This window comes from Dasypus novemcinctus, chromosome 19 (assembly GCF_030445035.2).
Source record: "Dasypus novemcinctus isolate mDasNov1 chromosome 19, mDasNov1.1.hap2, whole genome shotgun sequence".
NCBI classification, from domain to species: Eukaryota; Metazoa; Chordata; class Mammalia; order Cingulata; family Dasypodidae; genus Dasypus; species Dasypus novemcinctus.
In genome coordinates, this window is record NC_080691.1 from 608,996 (window position 1) to 629,518 (window position 20,523).

Below are 20,523 nucleotides of genomic sequence, written 5' to 3' on the forward strand. Positions count from 1 at the left end.
TAAAAACTATAACTGAGTTAAGATCATTTATTAATGCATTTATATTATAAAACAATGGAAAGATAATAACTGAAATTATAGCTGGGTGATTTTAGCCTGAAACTATTATTGTAAGTGTAAATTCTAAACTAACCTTGCCTTCGCTTATGGTTACTTCAAGCCTAGCCTCACCCCTTGTCTTTGCCTGTGGTTATTTCATAACAGCTCCTGTCCTACTGGTATTAGTAACCCTGCTTTCTCTCATGAATCTAAGTGTGGGCTGGATTGCTGCCTGGTGGAATTCTTAGCCCTTGGGTTTAAAGGACCACTGGAGTTTATTATCTCCAAGGACTGGGGGGAGTAAAGGGAGTCTCCTGCCTTGACTGTCAGTGTTCCTAGGAGTGGCAATTCATGAGAGAAACCAGTTTGTCTCCCTGAGGCTTCCAATAGCCTCAGTGAATATACATAGAATTAATCTTGTTGCTTATCCAAAATTCTGCTAAATTCAAAGTAAAATATAAAGTTCTGAAACAAAAAATGGTGCTAAAGCATTGAGAACATTTTGGTTACAATCCATTAATTAAGAAGGAACATTGTTGTGTAAAACTGCATGGTCATAGTGTAAAACTGCACAGTCATAGTGCAAATTAAGAAAAGTTTCAGGAGTCTTTGAAATGTTTTGCAGTCACACTTATTTTGTAAAAAATAGAAGTTTTAAGTAACTAAAGTTATGTTTTTGTGTCAAACTATTCATGTCTGCTTATTTGCTCAAATTGTTGAAGTTAAATATGCAGTTATATAAGTAATATATATTTCCGAAACCCAAATTAAGCTAAACAGTATATAAAAAATGCAAATTATAAGTAACATCAATGAGTTGTGTTTCTGTGTCTAACTCTATTTGTGTCTACCGTTTGCTCGGTGTATGTCTTCATATATCAGGATGATAGTATCAAATTAACAAGTGAGAATTCTTAAAAAAAACTCTATTCAAATTGTTAAAAATTAAATATACAGTTATATATGTGAATAAACATTCTTGGAGCCCAAGTTAGACTAAGCAGTATGAAAAAGTCATATAAAAACCTGATTATAGAAACTATTGGGAAAGGGCCTCCTCTTTGCAAAGAGCTTTAAAGGCAAGACTAGTTGTGGCAGATTAAACCTATCTACTAGGCTAAGAAATTAAGAATCAGGTTGCCCTGTAATTTCCCAGTTTAAACCTTTTGTCAGCCATAAAATGTAGAAAAACAAAGATTAGTTTAGTTTTCACATAAAAGAAGAAAATAGTGATTAATGTAACCTGGCAGCCTATTGCCTCAGTCTCCCATTCCCGGGTTAAACATCAACAAAGGAAACCAGCTTAATCCAGTCCTATAGGCAATAAAAAGATGCCCATGAAAGAACTAAGTCAATACCAATTAGCACTAAATTCTGTTCCTTATTTGACAAAGGGGAGCAGGTAAAAACTAAAGTGGTTGGAATGTAATAGAGGCAGCGGTTAAATCACAAACTTTTGCACAGGAAAGTTAGATCTTCTCAGATAGACTGTAACTTCTGAAGTATCCAGTTTATGGAGAAACAGAGGAAGAATTTGAGTACTAGGCTTAGGGGTATAAATTGTGTCATTTTCCTTTGTTCGGGGCGCCAGCCATATTTTCTGGTTGTGTGCCCCTTCTTGCAAGATTGAGAATAAATTCTTTTCTTCTCCACAACTGGGTGAGCCTTATTTTCTTCCAGAAGATTTCTTTCCAACAAAAATAAAGGTAATTAGTGGCTCTATTGACAAATTTCAGTAAGTAAAGAAAAGTCCATAAAAACTATGGAGAGATCTTTCCTGGATTATGATTAAATGAATTAAGTAATTGTGTAATGTGTTTTGAAACCTGGTAGTCAATGTGGGGGTGAATAGGGACCTCATGTTTTTTTAATGTAATATTTTTTTAAAAATGAATAAATTGAGTAGAATTTGGAAAAAAATTCATTTTCAAAACTTAAACAAAAGAAAAGTTTTAGCTTCCTGTAAAGATAAAAAGAGAACATTCCTTGCATAAACTATAATGGTTTCAATTTTCTTTAGCTTAAGTGTAATCTCCCATAGTTAACTTATAAACTAAATTAACATTATATGTACAAAATCTTTAAAGTAATAAAAATTTAAGTTCACGTTAATAAAATTAAGCTAAAAAAAGATTCTTTAAGATATGCTCTCTTAAAGAAATAAAGTAAATTTCTTTGGTTAGTAACTATAATTTACTAAGTTTATTTAAATGTAAGGTAATCAGTCAATGTGGTTGTAGTCAATTATAAAAAGTTTGTAAAACATCTTCCAAACTGAAAACATTTAAATAATTCTAGTTATAGAAGTCATTGCTAACTGAAAACTTGGATTGGTATTGGTTGCAAAAAATAACTTGGTAGTAATAAAACCTGTCTGAAGGCTACTGCAAGGTGCATATTTAAGTAAATGGTAATAAAAAGTTATCTTGATTCTATTGGGAATCTTCTGTTTTCATTTTAACAATGGAAAATAGGTTTTTTTTTCCCTCTATTACTAAAATAAAATACCTACTATTATCTTCATGGTAAAATTATATAAGTAAACAGTCATTTGATACATGATGTGTTGCATTAAATTGTTTAAAATATATATAAAAACAAGGAATAAACTTTAACATTGTCAGACTCTTTTGTGCATTCAAACCAGGCCTTGAATACATTACAGGTGGCCTCTCCATGTGAGTTATTGGCTAGGCTGGTCACTGACCCCTCAATTAAAAATATTTGCTATATCAGCTTCTGGTTCTGCTCCTGAAGTTAATGGAAACTACATTGCAGCTTCAAGCTCCTGCAGCAGCCAATGATGACTAGGTACAACCAAGTGTACAATGAATATTGCCTCCAGACTGACACTGTTCCATAGTGCCAGAGAGCACTATGCACCAGGCTAGTAGAATACTGGAAAATCTGTCTAAGATAAAGGATGCTGTGACTTGCTCACTGCATTGAAGAACATGCTAAGTGGAGCCATGATACCAGGATACTGTAAGTGAAACTTAAACACAATTGGCATTATGGCCTGCTCTCATGGAGAGATAACATGTAAAGTATACAAACCTGAAACTTAAAACTAATAATTGCAACTTTGAATCCTTATGCATTAAGTGATACATTAGTTAATATTAAGTGCTATACTTTTATCCTGTACTAAATATATGCCTAATAATTATAACATTATCTTTTCTATTTTGAATCAAGTGCAAAAGTATATTAGACATGTTATATTCCTAGTAAATTCATTTTCTAAGCAGTTAATAAACATGTCTATAGAATAAGGTGGCAGTCTCAGCCAGGCTCAGTCAACTTACTATTCTACTGTACTGTGTAGCAAAAATGAGGCTTGCTTGCTAATAATGAGTCGCCTATTGAACAAGTCAAAATTACCAGAAATTGTACAATTAAAACCAAAGTGTAAAAAAACCTTTATTCTGTATTTCTGATCACTCCTACAGCTAAAAACTAAGAAAATTTCCAACTTGGTGTACTAATCCTGAATGAAACCAATTACCCAAAGGGTGCCAGTTCACCAGGAGCATCTGAGAGAGCACTAGTGCCAATCATTAAAGAGCTTGAAATGTGTCTTCAAACAAAGCTAAGTATCTATTGCAATTTCTCTCTAAAAATAAATAACTTAGGAAAAAACATTTATATATACTGTTCTCAAAAGCTTTTGAAAAAAGGGTGCCATCTTTATAAGCACCTAACCTTGTCTACCTCTGTAATCCAATGTCTTCTTTTAAAAACGGGTATTCTAAATTTTTTAATTAAGTTTGTTTCTTTCAGAGTGAACATCTTATTAACCATATGAGAACTTCATCCAACTTCATACAGAATACCAGCTCCATCTTCCTCCAGTTAAATAAAATAAGAGTTTTACACCTTGTTAGGCAATGACTACAGCCCATGGCCAGCAGGAAGCAGTTACAGAAAAGAGATCATCTCCCTTCAGCACTCCTTTTAGATTAAGGTGTAAACTCTTTGAGGGTAAAATAAAATTAATAGACGGATCTGGAACCTGACTGGAAATCCAGGTGAGCACCAGTGGCCCCAGGATGACTGCAGGGGCCCCCTGCCCCAGGATTCTGCTGTCCAGAGTAAAAACTTCTAAACTTCTAAAAACAAAGTCCTGGATGCTACACTAAAGATTGATAATCAATCAAAACAACAAACAGCCATTCACCTCATAGCTCCAACAATAATTATGCCAAAGCTTAGCAAGTTAAACTTTGGCAAAGGGCGGAAATGATGTGGGCTATGGGTGGGAGACTCCTTGTCTCTTCAGAGATAACCTAAGCTGTCTGTGACTTGTGGGTGTGGGGTGATAAAAGGCTGCAGTCCTGCCCTTGGTGACCATGGCAATGACTCCAGTCCCAGGAAACAGTTTAACAATGCAAGGTCTATAAACTTTAAGTATTCAGGGGAAATGCAAACAAAATATGCTAAAAGCTTATCTAGGATGTATGAAGTCCATGCTAAAAGCTTACCTAAGATGTAGAAGATATATATGCTAATTCAAGCCTATTGAGAACTGAAACAAAAGGACCATTTAACCTTTCCTCTCTGTATAAAAGAAACTCAAAAGTCTAGTTTGGGGCTTGGGTTTGCAACAGGAAGCTCCCGAGTCCGGCCAGCCATCAATAAATGATTTTTCCTTCTCAAAATCATTCCTGAGTCCTAGCCTCTCTATATGCAAATAATTGAACCTCTCTCAAATTCTACAATATTACCAATTGTGATTTCATCAATTAGAGCAATGAGAGAGATATATAGGGAAGTTGGATATATTGGTAATTTAAAAGGCTTTGAAAGTGTTTTGCAAATATTGCTTAAACTCTTTTTAATTTAACTTGAATTCTCAAGTTATAGTTAGGAGAATAAAAGGAGAAAAGTTTCCAGTACCTTGGGAAAGCCAGTTTTTTGACTCTCACGTTCTTTCAGAATAGATATTTCCTATCATACTGTTGTAGAATTTGAGAGATGTTCAATTATTTGGGTATAGAGAGGCCAGGACTCAGGAATGATTTTGAGAAGGAAAAATGGTTTATTGATGGCCAGCCGGACTCGGGAGCTTTCTGTTTCAATCCTGAGCCCTGAACAAGATTTTCAAGTTCTTTTTATACAGGGTGGGGAGTCAAAAGGTGTTTTTATCAAAGAAAACTACTTTCTTTGTTAGTTCAGTCTTTGTCAGGTGAGCTTGAATTAGCACCTTGCCACATTCCATCTGGATGTAACCTTGACTACACATTTAGTCTTACAACCTTTCTGAACATTCAAAGCCCATATCACTTAACTGGATTTCTAGAGACTAGGCACACTATATTATATTTCCCATTTGAGGCCAAGTCCAAGCTCCCTTAAGTTTTGGCATGACCACCAACAGAGTTTCCCTGGACTGACTGGTATGTATAGAGTTAGCATTGCTAAATTGCCTCCTGGGACTGGAGTCGTTGCCATGGTCACCAAGGGCAGCACTGCAGCCTCTCACCGTCCCACACCCACAAGTCAGGACAGACAGCTTAGGTTAAGGTTATCTCCAGAGACAAAGAGCCTCCCACCCACAGCCCACACCAATACCACAGTCTAAGCCCAATGATCCTTTCATTTACTAGTTTTACAAATTTGAGATTTTTACTTTCTTTTGACAATAGCAGTAGAGAAAATATAGCTTTTCCCACCAAAATGAGAATATCTGATTATATTATTACATTCCAAGTCCTCAACTTTTATGACATATATCTTAGAAAGCATACTAAGTTTGTGGTAGAGTAATTGCTCTTCTGCAGCCTACTAGTGTCATGCTATCCAGATAGTGTGGCATAATGGTGAGTGGTGACTTTCAGTACAATTTAACTTCAGAATTCACTGAAGTCCCGAGTTCTGCAACAATTTTTTAATAGAGAATTTGCACATTTACAAACAATCATGTATAATGTGCAGAATTTCAACACATCACCTTCTCTACCTACACCTTACATCATTATGGAGCATGGGTTACAGATTGTGAAAGAAAATGATGAGATTTTTATAACCAACTGTGAACCATAGTATATGCTTGGTATATTTTTCCATATATGCCCACAGAAATCAATAAATATCTCAAGATGCATAAAATGAGAACACAACATATCAGAACCTATGGAATCCAGTAAAAGTAGGGCTGAGAGGGAAATTTGTAGCCCCATTGCTTACATTAAAAAAGAACAAAGAGCTAAAATCAATGCCCTAACTACATAGCTGGAGGAACTAGAAAATGAACAACAAACTATTCCAAAACAAGCAGAAGGAATAAATGAAATTGAGAAATAAAAACAATAGAATTAACCAAACCAAAATTTGGATCTTAAAGAAGATGAATAAAATTTACAAAGAAAAAATAGAAAATATGTGAATTTAAAAATCAGAAATGAAAATGTGGATAATTCTACTGAAGACACCACATAAATAAATGTTTGCATCCCCTTTCTGGGGTGAGGTAGCAAATGAAGCTGCTATTGACTTTGCAGAATGTTTTTCCAGGAGGAACTAATTTCTGGCTGTGGACCAAATGTCTCTTATTTAGCAAGAAGTGAAAAAATTATAGAATGGAATGAGGGGGCAAGATGTCGTCTGCATGAGTGCACCTCACATCTCTCCTGCAGAGAAGCAGCTGAGTAGGGTTGGAATCTTGCCAGAGTGGACTGTTTTGGGGGCTTGCAAGGCAGGAGGTGTCTGGACGTCGATTTGGAGAGACTGTGACAGAAGTAGTGCTTGCTAAAGGTAGAATTGTGGGGAGGTGGGACCTTTCCCCCTAGGGCTGGCAGCCACAGTGTTCCCTGACAGCTGCTGGTTATGTGGTAGCTTTCCCAAGCCCCATGTTCCCCAGATGCATGGTCCCCAGGTCCATGTCCCCTAAGCTCCAGTAGCCCACGTTCCACAGACCCACATACCTTGAGTCTACATTATCCCAGACTTCCATTTCCCAAATCCAGCACTCCCTGAGGTCCGGGATTACCCTGGCCCTCCGGTTTTGGACTCTGTGAGTGCAAGGGATTTGGTGGGAGGTGCAGAGGGCCAAATGAACACAGATTCAATTTTCTGGTCCCCTGCTTTTTTTTTTGAGCTCGGGGGAGCATACTAGCTGGCTTGGGGAGAGCCAGGGAAGAAAGGAGAGGTGAATCTGCAGAGAAAGCCCAATTGACCTAAATGCCCTGGGATAGGAAACTTGGTCTGGGAGAAGGTGGAGTCAGAAAATCAACTAGCCCTCCTGCAGAACACCGAAGAAAGAGGGACTGTAGGATGTGTTTTCCAAGCTTCCAATAGTATATTTGGGGTTCCTGCTGAGGTGTGGGTGCTCGCTCTCTGGAAATAAAGAATCATTTTTTTCTGTGCTGAGCTGGTTCACCAAGGACCAACTTGAATCTCCTACTGGACCCCTCATGCAGCTTTCCTGATACCCTGGGAGAGAGGGATGTGAGGAAGGGAGAAAGGAGGAAAGTCAGATCCTAAGCATTTCATTTAACTGCAAAGAGGATTCCTTGCTTGTAACTTTGTCTGTTTTTTTTCTGTTGGTTTGTCATCTTGTTTTTCCTTCCTCTTTATCCCCCAAGGCCGTTTTTCTTTTCTTTTCTTTTCTTTTCTTTTCTTTTCTTTTCTTTTCTTTTCTTTTTTCTTTTTCTCGTTCTCATTCTCTTTTTCTTGCTTGCTTCCTCCCTTCATCCTCCCTTTTTTCTTTCTTTCTCTTCTTTTTTATTTTGTTATATTAAGTGCTGCAGAAGAGTTTCACATTTGCTGTGTTTCCTCATCCTGCATTTTCTCTTTTCTGTGTGTGTTGATTTTGGCCTCCTTCAATATCCCCTTTCCTCTACATCTTTCTATCCTCCATCATTTATTGTTTCTCTTACATTTCACCTCTCTTTTTATGGCCCCCAATTTTTTTGACTTTTTATTTCTAATATCTTTGTTCTATTTTCTGTCTGTTATTCACTCTTTATATTATTGTCCTTTTTTTTCCTCTTTCCCTCTCTCCTGAACACACTGGCCTTTTAATTCATACTATATTCCTCCCCATATTCAATTTACTGTCTCATTATAGGTACTCTACTTTTCTGACTATTGTAACTCTACACAGTTTACATGAGTCTAACATCCATTCTCCTAGATCTCATGTGGTTCCTCTGTTAACATTTACTATCAGTACTACTATTGTACATTTTCTTTTCTTACTCCTTTTGCTTTCTCTGGCCCTAATATTTTCCTTAAGTGAACTTAGCCAACAACAAGAAAATAGAATAAGAAGAACAAAATGACAAAGAGAAGACTTAACTTGCATGCAAAAACAACAACTAATTAAACCCCAAGACTAGACAAAGAAGCTAAGCAACTGATTAAACCCATCAAGATAAAATGATGACCAGACAGCAACAAAAAGCTACAAACCAAACCAATAATCAGGAAAACATGGCACAATCCAATGAGCAAACTAAAAACAGGAAGAGGAGCAAAACATCAAAGAGGTAATTAAAGCTCTCAAAACATATATTAGGGACCAATTTGATGAAGTGTAGGAAGAGATTAAGAAGATGAAGAAAACACTTGGGGAGAATACAGAAGAAATTGCAATGATACACAAAAAGATAACGGATATGATGGCAATGAACAGCACTATTCAAAAATAAAAAATACACTCTCAGCAAATAACAGCAGATTTGAAGAGGCAGAGGAAAGAATTAGTGATGTGGGAGACAGTACATCTGAAATCAAACGGATTGCAGAACTGATGAATAAAAAGATAAAAAATATCCAGGAGGGACTTAGGGACCTAAATGACAATGCAAAACATGCAAAAATGTGCATTATGGGCATCCCAGAAGGAGAGGAGAAGGGAAAGGGGACAGAAGGAGTATTGGAGGGAATAATGGCTAAAAACTTCCCAAATCTATTTAGGAAGATGGATATATATGTCCAGGAAGCACAATGCACCCCAAACAGCATAAATCTGAAAAGGCCTACTGCAAGACATACACTTGTCAAATTATCCAATGCATGAGACAAAGAGAAAGTTCTAAAAGCAGCAAGAGAAAAGAAAACCATCACATACAAGGGAAGCTCAATTAGATTAAGTGCTGATTTCTCTTCTGAAACCATGGAGGCAAGAAGGCAGTGGTATGACGTAGTCAAGGTACTAAAAGAAAAGAATTTCCAGCCAAGAATACTCTATCCAGCTAAGCTGGCATTCAAAAATGATGGAGAGTTCAAAATGTTCACAGATAAACAGAAACTAAGAGTTAATGCCAGGAAGTGGACTTAGCCCAGTGGACAGGGCATCCGTCTACCACATGCGAGGTCCACGGGCTTCCTTGACCCATGTGGAGCTGGCCTATGTGCAGTGTTGAGGCACATAAGGAGTGCTGTGCCACGCAGGGGTGTCCACCGTGTAGGGGAGCCCCATGTGCAAGGAGTGCACCCTGTAAGGAGAGCCATCCAGAGCAAAAGAAAGTGCAGCCTGTCCAAGAATGGTGCTGCACACACAGAGAGCTGACACAACAAGATGATGCAACAAAAAGAAACACAGATTCCCATGCCACTGGCAACAACAGAAGTGGACAAAAAGAACACGCAGCAAATGGATACAGAGAACAGACATCTGGAGAGGGGATGGGAAGGAAGGGGAGAGAAATAAATAAAATAAATCTTGAAAATAAAAAAGAGTATATGCCAACAAGAATCCTGCCCTTCAAGAAATACTAAAGGGACTTCTGCAGGAAGAAAGAATAAACAGGAGAGACAGAGTTGGAGGAGAGTGTAAGAGCAACTAAAAAGATAAAAAGAGAAAAAAATCAAACAAAATATGACACACACAAATCCAAAGAAAATATGGTTAATATAAGTAATTCCTTGAAAATAATAACACTGAAAGTCAATAGATTAAACTTACCTCTCTAGAGATTCAGACTGGAAAACTGGGTAAGGAAATACAACCCATCTACATGCTGTCTATAAGAAACACATCTTAGACCCAGAGATTCAAGAAGGGTGAAAGTGAATGGCTGGAAAACAATCTTACAAGCAAACAATAACCAAAAAAAGGCAGGAGTAGCTATATTAATATCAGACAAAATAGACTTTAAATGCAAAACTCTTGTGAGAGACAAAGATGGACACTACATATTAGTGAAAGGGATAATCTTTCAAGAAGAAAGAATAATCATAAACATTTTTGCTTCTAACAAGGGTGCCTCCAAATTCATGAGGCAAACACTGGAAAAATTAAGTGAAAGAATAGATGCCCCAGAACTATAGTGGGGGACTTTAATACTCCACTATCAACTTTGGACAGAACACCTCAACAGAGAATCAATAAAGAAACAAAAACTTTGAACAATATATTAGAGGAGCTGGACCTAATAGACATATACAGAACATGACACCCAAATACAGCAATATTTACATTCTTCTCAAGTGCACATGGATCATTTGCCAAGATAGACCACATGCTAGGCCACAGAAAAATTCTCAATGAATTCAGAAAGATCGAAATCATACAAAATAATTTCTCTGACCACAGCGGAATGAAGCTGGAAATCTGCAAGGGCCAGAGGCCCAGATTTGGCACCAAGATTTGGAAGTTAAACAACACACTCTTAGAAAAACAGTGGGTCAATGAGGAAATCTCAAAAGAAATCAATAACTACCTTGAAACAAATGAAAATGATAACACAATATACCAAAACTTATGGGATGCAGCAAAAGCAGTACTGAGAGGGAAATTTACAGTCATAAATTCATACATAAAAAAGAAGAAAGAGCTAAAATTGAAGGACTAACGGCACACTTCAAAGAATTAGTGAAAAAACAACAAAGTAACCCCAAAGGAAGAAGAAAGAAAGAAATAACAAAGATCAGAGCAGAGCTAAATGAAATAGAAAATAACAAAGCACTTGAAAAAATAAACAAAAACCAAGACCTGGTTCTTTGAGAAGATTAATAAAATGGACAAACCCTTAGTTAGACTAACAAAGAAAAAAAGAGAGAAGATGTAAGTACCCAAAATAAGAAATGAGAAAGGAGATATCACCACTAACCCCACAGAAATAAAGACTATCATAAGAGGATACTTTGAAAAACTATATTCCAACAAGAAGGACAATTTAGAGGAAATGGACAAATTCCTAGAAACACAGAAGCAGCCTACATTGATGAAAGAAGAAAATGATGATCTCAACAAACCAATCACAAGTAAAAAGATAGAGTCATTAAAAACCTCCCAACTAGGAAGAGCCCTGGGCCAGATGGCTTCACAGGTGAATTCTACTAAACATTTCAGAAACAATTAACACTAGTCTTGATCAAATTCTTCCAAAAAATCAAAATAGTAGGAACATTGCCTAAGTCATTCTATGATGCCAACATTACCCTAGTACCAAAGTGAAACAAAGACACCACAAGAAAGGAAAACTACAGACCAATCTCTAATGAACCTAGATGCAAAAATCCTCAACAAAATACTTGCTAATAATATTCAACAACACATTAAATGAATTATACACCATGACCAAGTGGGATTCATTCCTGGTATGCAAGGATGTTTCAACATAAGAAAATCAATTACTGTAATACACCATATGAACAGATTGAAGGGAAAAATCACATAATCATATCTATAGATGCAGAAAAACCATTTGACAAAATATAGCACCCTTTCTTGATAAAAACACTGCAAAAGATCAGAATAGAAGGAAACTTTCTGAACATGATAAAGGGTATATATGAAAAATCCACAGCTCACGTCATTTACAATGGTGGAATCATAAAATCTTTCCCACTAATATCAGGAACAAGACAAGGATGCCTGCTATCACCACTTCTGTTTAACATTGTGTTAGAAGTACTTGCTCTGGCAATGAGGCAAGAACCAGATATAAAAGGCATCCAAATTGGAAAGGAAGTAGTCAAAATTTCAGTATTTGCAGATGACATGATCCTATACATAGAAAATCTTGAGAAGTCTACAAAACTTCTAGAACTTATAAATGAGTTCAGTAAAGTCATAGGTTATAAGGTCAATGTGCAAAAATCAGTAGCATTTCTGTACACCAAAAATGAGCAATCTCAGGAGGGAATCAAGAAACAAATACCATTTACAATAAAAATAAAAAAATCAAATACCTAGGAATAAATTTAACTAAAAATGTAAAGGACTTATATACAGAAACTTTACAGCATTGTTCAAGGAAACCAAAGAAGACCTAAATAAATGGAACAACATTCTCTGTTCATGGATAGGAAGACTAAATATTATTAAGATGTCAATCCTACCAAAACTGATCTGCAGATTCAATGCAATCCCAATAAAAATCAACATAGCATTCTTTAAGGAACTAGAAAAACTACCTATGAAATTTATTTGGAAAGGAAAGAGGTCCTGAATAGCCAAAGACATATTGAAAAAGAAAAATGAAATTAGAGGAATCACACTACCTGACTTCAAAACATACCACAGAGCTACAGCATTGAAAATGACATGGTACTGGGACAAGGATAGACACACTGACCAATGGAACCAGATTGAGAGTTCTGATATAGATCCTCATATATACAGCCATACGATATTCGACAAGACCACCAAACCCACTCAACTGGGGAAGAATGGCCTATTCAACAAATGGTGCCTGGAGAACTGGATATCCATAGGCAAAAGAATGAAAGAGGATTACCAACTCACACCTTAAACAAAAATCAACTCAAGATGGATCAAAAACCTAAATATAGGAGCCAAGACTATAAAAACCTTGGAAAGCAATGTAGGGAAGCATCTACAGGACCTTGTAATAGGAAATGGCTTCATGAACTTCACACCAAAAGCAGGGGCAGCCAAAGAACAAATAGATAAATGGGACTTCCTCAAAATTAAAGCCTTCTGCACCTCAAAAGAGTTTGTCGAGAAAGTGAAAAGAGAGCCTACACAATGGGAGAAAATATTTGGTAACTACATATCTGATAGGCATCTTATATCCTGCATATATAAAGAACTCCTATATCTCAAAAATAAAAAGACAACCCATTTAAAAAATGGGAAAAAGATTTGAACAGATGCTTCTCCAAAGAAGAAATACAAATGGCTAAAAAGCACATGAAAAAATGCTCTAAATCACTAGCTATTAAGGACATACAAATCAAAACAACAATGCGGTACCATCTTACTCCCATAATACTCGCAGCTATTAAAAAAAAAAAAAACCACCAGAAGACTGCAAGTGCTGGAGGGGATGTGGAGGAATGGAACACTCATCCAGTGCTGGTGGGAATGTAGAAGGATCCAGCCATTCTTGAGGACAGTTTGGCAGTTTCTCAAAAAGTCACTATAGATTTGCCATATGGCCCAGCAATTCCACTGCTGGGTATATATCCATTAGAACTGAAAACAAGAACACAAACTGATATATGCACACCAACATTCATAGCAGCACTATTCACTGTTGCCAAAAGTTGGAATCAACTCAAATGCCCATCCACAGATGAATGGATAAATAAAATGTGTTAAATACATACAATGGAATACTACTCAGCTATAAGAAGGAATACAGTACAAAAACGTGATAACATGGATGAATCTTGAGGACCTTATGTTGAGTAAAGCAACCCAGGCATTGAAGGACAAATACTAGATGATGTCTCTCATATGAAATAAGTAATCCAAGCTATCTCAAATAGCTAGAGACTGGATGACAGGCTTAAAGGAAGTTGGGGGGTAGAGGAAGGTTGCGAGCTGACACCTACGTGGGTGAAATCTATGATAAGCTGGAGATAAGTATTTGTACAGGAAAAGGATAAAATGGGGGTATAGGAATACCTTTGGGTGGAGCTTTTTGGGCTTGAAGTGGACTAGGGATGGGAGGATGAGTCAGATGACCCAAGAAATTGGGGAGAGGGTGGGGGGAACATTTGAACATATGAGATTGTCAGGTATTTGGTTGAAACTATAATGTTTCTAAAGAGTTTACTTCTTTAGAAAATATAATAAGGAAGGTTACCTATTTAAGATGCTTAAAGGGGGGCATCTGACACAGGGCAGGCTTTTAGGGAGTGTGTGAGTGTTAATTTTGCCATAGTGGGTTATATCATTGGATGGAGACCCATACAATGACAGTGAAGGTATACCCACATCTTGGGGAGGACTGATGTTCTCAAATAGAGGGAATTGTATCTCTTGAGAGAATTTGTGGCTCCCAATGGTTTAGGGCAGTCAAGTATGTCAAGCCTTCAACATTGCTACAAATATCTCTGAATATGGTCCTTCAAGTAATGAAGAGTGATTGTCACTGTGGGCCCTGAGGGGAGGGGGAAAGAGGTATTGAATAGATGGAATCTGTGTAACTGTGGGGCTTTGTAAGTGTTCCACAAGTCCATGCAATGATGGATATAGGACATGTTAAGTTAGACCAAAAAATGTATAAAAGTCTATAGGTCAAAATGTAAACCATAATATAAAACATAAGGAAGCTAAAAATTTAGAAAATTGTATATTCTAAAATTATAAACCATAATGTAAACCCTAATGGAACCATGTTTGAAAGCTATTATTTCAATATCTGTACATCAGCTGCAGCAAATATAATATGAACATGTAAAAAGATAATTTCTGGGGAAGGGACAAAGTGTTTGATGTTGGATATGTGGGAGTACTGTGTATTGTATATGTGAATTACTGTGATCTAAAACTTTTGTGAAGAGAAACTTAATAATTAGAAAAAAAAAACAAGAAAAAGAAAGGATGTAGACACAGGAAGAAATGGAAGAAATTGCCTTGCCACTGTACATACAGTGCAACACCTATTGCAGTGATGAAAGGAAAACATCAAAAACAAGGCTTTTTCTTTTTTTCATTTTTTGTTACCCCTATTTATTTTTACTTTACTTAATTTTTCTAAATTAGTATGTATTGTATATCTAACCTTTAACCCCATCACTATACTCCATTTTACTATTAATGGATCCTGGCAATAATATTAGGCTTCATTTTTTAAGAAGTTTTGGACTATAGAGAGGTTCAACTATGGCAGGGGAGGAACACTCATGTGGGGTGTTACTGATGGGGGGCACATGGTTGGGAGGGAGTTCTCCAGGGCATGTATACAGGGTACATAAAAATGTTTGGATATTTTCATAGTGGTTACAGTTAAAAATGATAACTGAGGGAGTGCTGAATTCCTAGCCAGGGGAGCTCTATCATATTCCCCAATGGAACAGCAACAATGGTGAAGACCAATAAAGAAGAATGGTCCAACAATGAGCCCTTGATACTGATGACAATGCTTATGAGCTGTGCACCTGAAATATGAACTAGGCCTAGATCTGCAGGGTGCCTAAGAGTTACCTCCTGAGAGCCTCCATGTTGCTCAAATGTGGCCACTCTCTAAGCCAAACTCAGCATGTAAATGCATTACCTTCCCCCCAACATGGGACATGACTCCTGAGGATGAGCCTTCCTGGCACTGAGGGATTACTACCAAACACCAGCTGATGATGTAACTAGAAAAAGACCTTGAATAAAAGGGTAAACTCAGACCAGCAGAAAATCTCAGCCTACATGTAATATTAGGTTTTAAAAACTGCTTTTTGACCTTGAATAAAAGGGGGAAATGGAAAGGACAAATGAATTTATATGGCAATGAGTCTCCAGAAGAGAGCGGGAGGTCATCAGAGAAGTCCCACTTATGCATGCCTCAGCAGGATCCCAGAGACAGTTGAAGTAGATACAAGCCCAGGTAATGGTTCTCCTGAGGGCTACAGAGACCCACAGGTTTTATGGTCATGGCAGATGGCTCTGGAGTTCAGAGTCATGTCAGTTGGCCCTACTTTGGAGTTTGTGTTCCTGAGTTGGATCCAGATGTGACCTTTCTACACATGCCTTTTCTGTTACTTTTACTGGACCTGTGATTGGTGCTGGGGTTGGTGTACACTCAGGAGATCTGAATCTCTGAACTGTCCATGTGACAGCCAGGCCCTGAGCCTCAGCAGACTTGCAAATCCTACCCTCTGGTTTATTGGAATTACCCCAGCCAGCTAACAGGGAAGTGGAGAAGGTCAACCACCACACCAGGGAGCCAAGAGTGTCTATAATTGCAAGGAGGAGAATTGCGTCCATCATCCATGTGGAATCTAAGTTTCCTCTCTATATAGAGGTGGAGTGGACATAACCATCCCAGGGTCCACAGGATGGAGGAATAGAGTATGGATTAGAGTGGACTTACTGTATTCTACTATGGAAGAAATTGTTGCATCGATGTGGAGGAAGTGGCCATGAGCGTAGGGCAAGGGAAGAAGAGATGTGATGTGGGGGCATTTTCAGGACTTGGAGTTGTCCTGGGTGGTACTGCAGGGACAGATGCTGGGCATTGTATGTCCTGCCATGGCCCACTGGGTGGACTAGGGGATAGTGTAAACTACAGTGTACACCACTATCCATGTGGTGCAGCCGTGGTCCAAAATGTATTCACCAAATGCAATGAATGTCCCACGATGATGAAAAACATTGTTGATGTGGAAGGAGTGGGGTGAGAGGGATGGGGGTATATGGGGACCTCATATTTTTTTGAATGTAACATTTAAAAAATATATATAGAGAAAAAATTTAAAAAGTAAAAAATTATAGAATGCATGCCAGAAACTACAAAACCTGAAAGAGGAATTTGAACTTTACTTGAGGAGCTGGCATTGTCCTGAGACTGTCACAAATAAGAATACTTGGCATGAATTCACCTTGAAGAGGGAAAAAACATTGAACTAGTGTAGTAACTTTATTTATGACATAAAATGTCTGAAGATGCAGGGATCAAAATAAAATTAACAATTACAAAACATGGCACAACAAAATAGACTATATGTATCATGGTCCTTCCAATGAACCTTAAGAGAAACCAGCATGTGTAATCCATCATAGAATTCCAATAATATTACTTTTCAAAGGCTGGAAAAGTGTTTTGCTTTGATCTGTGTGTAATTATCTGTACCTCCAATTTAGCCAGTCTTTAAAAGATAATGAGGGAACTAGTCTGAGTTGGTCACAAAAATTTGGAATAGCCCCTTAGACATCTTTGATTTAAATTTACATAATAAGCATAACCCCTGAACTCTTTAGTAGGCACTGCTATATTTTTAGGGAAAGGATTGATTGGGGCATAATATTTGGCTGAACTAGAAACCTTCTTTGTTGACTCATTTTGGTAGGAACAATTGATGAGCGAGAGTGCGATATAAAAGTGCAAATATATGTAGTAATCTCTGAGTAAGAAGGGATATCATAGCAAGGGTGGGAAAGACTATATTTCATTGAACATGAACATATTCCTTGTGGACCAGAATGATGGTCCAGAAAACTTGGGCATGAGGGAAGACTAGTCAGATTCTGATTTCCTGCATCTGCCTTGCTTCTTGTGGTTTTTGGATATTTGACAAAACTCTCTAGATAAAATGAGTTTCTGGGATACTTCAGATAAAAGAAGTATCAGACTTCCTGCTCTTTCCTTCTTTTAAACAAAAATATTGATGAGGAAAAATAATTCCTATTATAACCTGAAGAAGATGGAACAGATTGAATAGAATTTAATCTCTCAAATATTCTTGGCATTCTTGGTGGCTGTTTTGTAAGACTCAATTATCTCTGTCTATATACTTCAATATATATTACAAAGTTTCCAAAGGATTTCATTCCAGAAGCTCACCTGTGACCAACACTTGAAACTGTGCTTCATTGAAGTATGTGGAGCTTTCAAAGAAACAACTGTATTTCCCTCCATCAGAAGGACGAATGTGATGGATCCGCAGGGCCACATGCCCTTCGGTGATATTGTCTCTCAGGAACTCAGTCCTCCCTCGGTACTCTGGCCTCTGCTGCTCCAGATGATCCTGAAAGTTTTTATAATGATGCACCAGGACAAAAGGATTGATCTGAAACCATCTCACCTCCATGTTCTGAACATTCATCAGTGGGTTGAGATGGCAGGGCAACACAGCCTCTTTTCCCACCAAAGCAATGACAGGCGCTTTCGGTCCTATGACATGGAATTCTCCTGGGGATAGTTAAGAAAAGGATAAGTTCAGCACCAAGACTGTGGCAGTAGTGATTGTGAAAGAAGATTTAGAATAGCTTAATTAATAGTGAGCTATGGGACATAAATAAATAGATTAAAAATAAAGGTACTGCATTACAGTATTAGTATAAGTCCTAATGATAAAACACAATTCCAATGAGCAACAATAATATAACCACAAATAAATTTGTTTTTTCCTACTTGCCTAGGATTGGAACTCAAATTCTTATAAATTAGTCTATGTAAGTCTCATAAGAACTCTATGTATTAGAGATAATATTCCTTAATTAAAGATAATGAATTTGAATCAGGAAGAAATTTAGCAGCTTGCTCAAAAACCCAAAAATAGTAAGGCACACAATGAAAATGATAACACTGGCAATCAAATATTCTCTTGCCTTAAACAAATATAGTGTACTATATTGCATTACTTAATATAGTTTAACATTTACTGAAATAGAATATGAAACTATTACAAGTAATATTGATGTTAAGGAAAACAAAACGCTAGTTATAATATTTTTCCAATTTAGAAAATGAGTGTTAGTCCATGTTTATAAAATTGATATGTTTAAACAAAGCTATAAGTTATCTATGCTTATAGCCTTTATGAATCAATATAGTCTTTCCTTATAATGCTTTTGTATACAAAAAACCTCCATAGATGTGTTTCAATTTGCAACAATACCCAATCCTCACATTTTTATTCTTTCTTCCTATAAATATGGGAAGAAAGTTACTAAGTGATACGCATTTTTCCATTTACACTAATCAACTTTCTTTTCATCTGACTCTGTGGTTCCAGCACCTTCTATGTGGATATAGGGCAACCACTACTTTAAAGAAGAGAGGCACTGTGGATCCAGAGGAAAAATGATGCAAACAAAAGCATCTGATCAAAGAGTAAGATGTAAAGATACAATCTGAACTTTGCAGATCCTACTTTTCCCATCCATTGATCATAGTCTCAAATAGTTATCTAGTCCCTAGTCAATGTCGTGTTCTACTCTAGGAGTAAAGCAATGTTCTTCCTTTCTAGTCACTGATGTTCTAGTTTAACTGGTGAACATATAGATGAATATTTTGATGAGAATGATAAAGAATAAAGTTGGATAAAATATAATAGAGTGGCAGGCAAGGATTTCATGGGCTAAAAACAAAACCCAGGAGCATATGATTTTCAGGACTGTTCTACCCTCAGTTTGGACCCTCATGGCGCAGCTTGGGGAAGATGATGAGAAGGATTGTTAGATGGAAGCAAAGAAGCTTCCAGAGAAGGCTGAGATGTTCAAGAATGAGCAGCATGAACTGTGTGTTTCAGAAATTGCCATGTACTGAATCCACACTTAGAGAAGATCCTAATTTAAGGTTTGTTGACCTCTCATCACTTCTGGGCCAGGGAATATTCTTTGTTATTTTCCTACAGCTTCTTCTCTGTGCTGACAGTCAATATTCAATCAGTAGTAATTTCCCCAGTAAGAAAAGCTCAATTTTGTCAACCCTGCTCAGCTTCTTACATGAAAACTCTTTCTTACAATGCCCTTTAAAGAATGGAAGGCTGTACACCTTGGCATTTAGTACCCCGTGACGAGGACAGGATGGATTTGCTTAGAAATAGTTGGGAGAGTGGGGGAATTCACCTCATCTCTTAGATAAAAGGGAAAATTTTGCATAATTAACCTGGAATCTGCATAAAACTTATAGTATATCATAGATATTTGCCACAGACTGGAGGAAGAAGGGGTACATAGTAGAAGATTAGGTACCAGGGATCTGCGTAAGCGGTGTGACCTCCAAAATCCATTTTAAAGAACACCTTACACAACCACCACACCATGGAGCCTAGAGTGATTACAACTGAAAATGGGAGGATTGCATCCAGCATCCAGGTGGAATCTGAGCCTCCTCTTGACATAAAGGTGCAATGGACACAACCAATCCAGTGTCCACATAGAAGAGGTGGCATTGGATTGGGAAAAGTGGACATAATGGACAAAGGGTATGGGGAAAGGCAGGAAGAGATGAGAGGTGGAGGCGTCTTCGGGACATGGAGCTGCCCTGGATGGTGCTTCAGAGGTAATCACCGGACATTGTAAATCCTCACAGGGCCTACATGATGGAATAGAGGAGAGTATGGGCCATGATGTGAACCAATGTATATGAGGTGCAGAGGTGCCCAAAGATGTACTTACCAAATCCAATGGATGTGTCATGATGATGGGAACGAGTGTTGTTGGGGGGGCGGAGAGGGGGGGTGGGGGGGTGGGGTTGAATGGGACCTCACATATATATTTTTAATGTAATATTATTACAAAGTCAATAAAAAATAAAAAAATTAAAATAATAAAAAAAAAAAAAATAAAGAACACCTTACAATGCACAGACCTTTGAACTGGGGGTGGGGGGGTGGGAAAGA

At 37.4% G+C, this 20,523-nt stretch overlaps 1 protein-coding gene across 1 annotated transcript in view; it reads right to left on the minus strand.

The window, feature by feature from the left end:
* The window catches only part of LOC101441606 (butyrophilin subfamily 1 member A1-like), a 67,963-nt gene extending 49,978 nt beyond the window's left edge, over window positions 1-17,985 (minus strand). The window contains exon 1 of the mRNA XM_058282294.1: window positions 17,739-17,985. Coding sequence (XP_058138277.1) covers window positions 17,739-17,985 — 247 coding nt within the window. The remainder of the gene's footprint in view (window positions 1-17,738) is intronic.
* Between the last annotated feature and the right edge of the window lie 2,538 nt (window positions 17,986-20,523).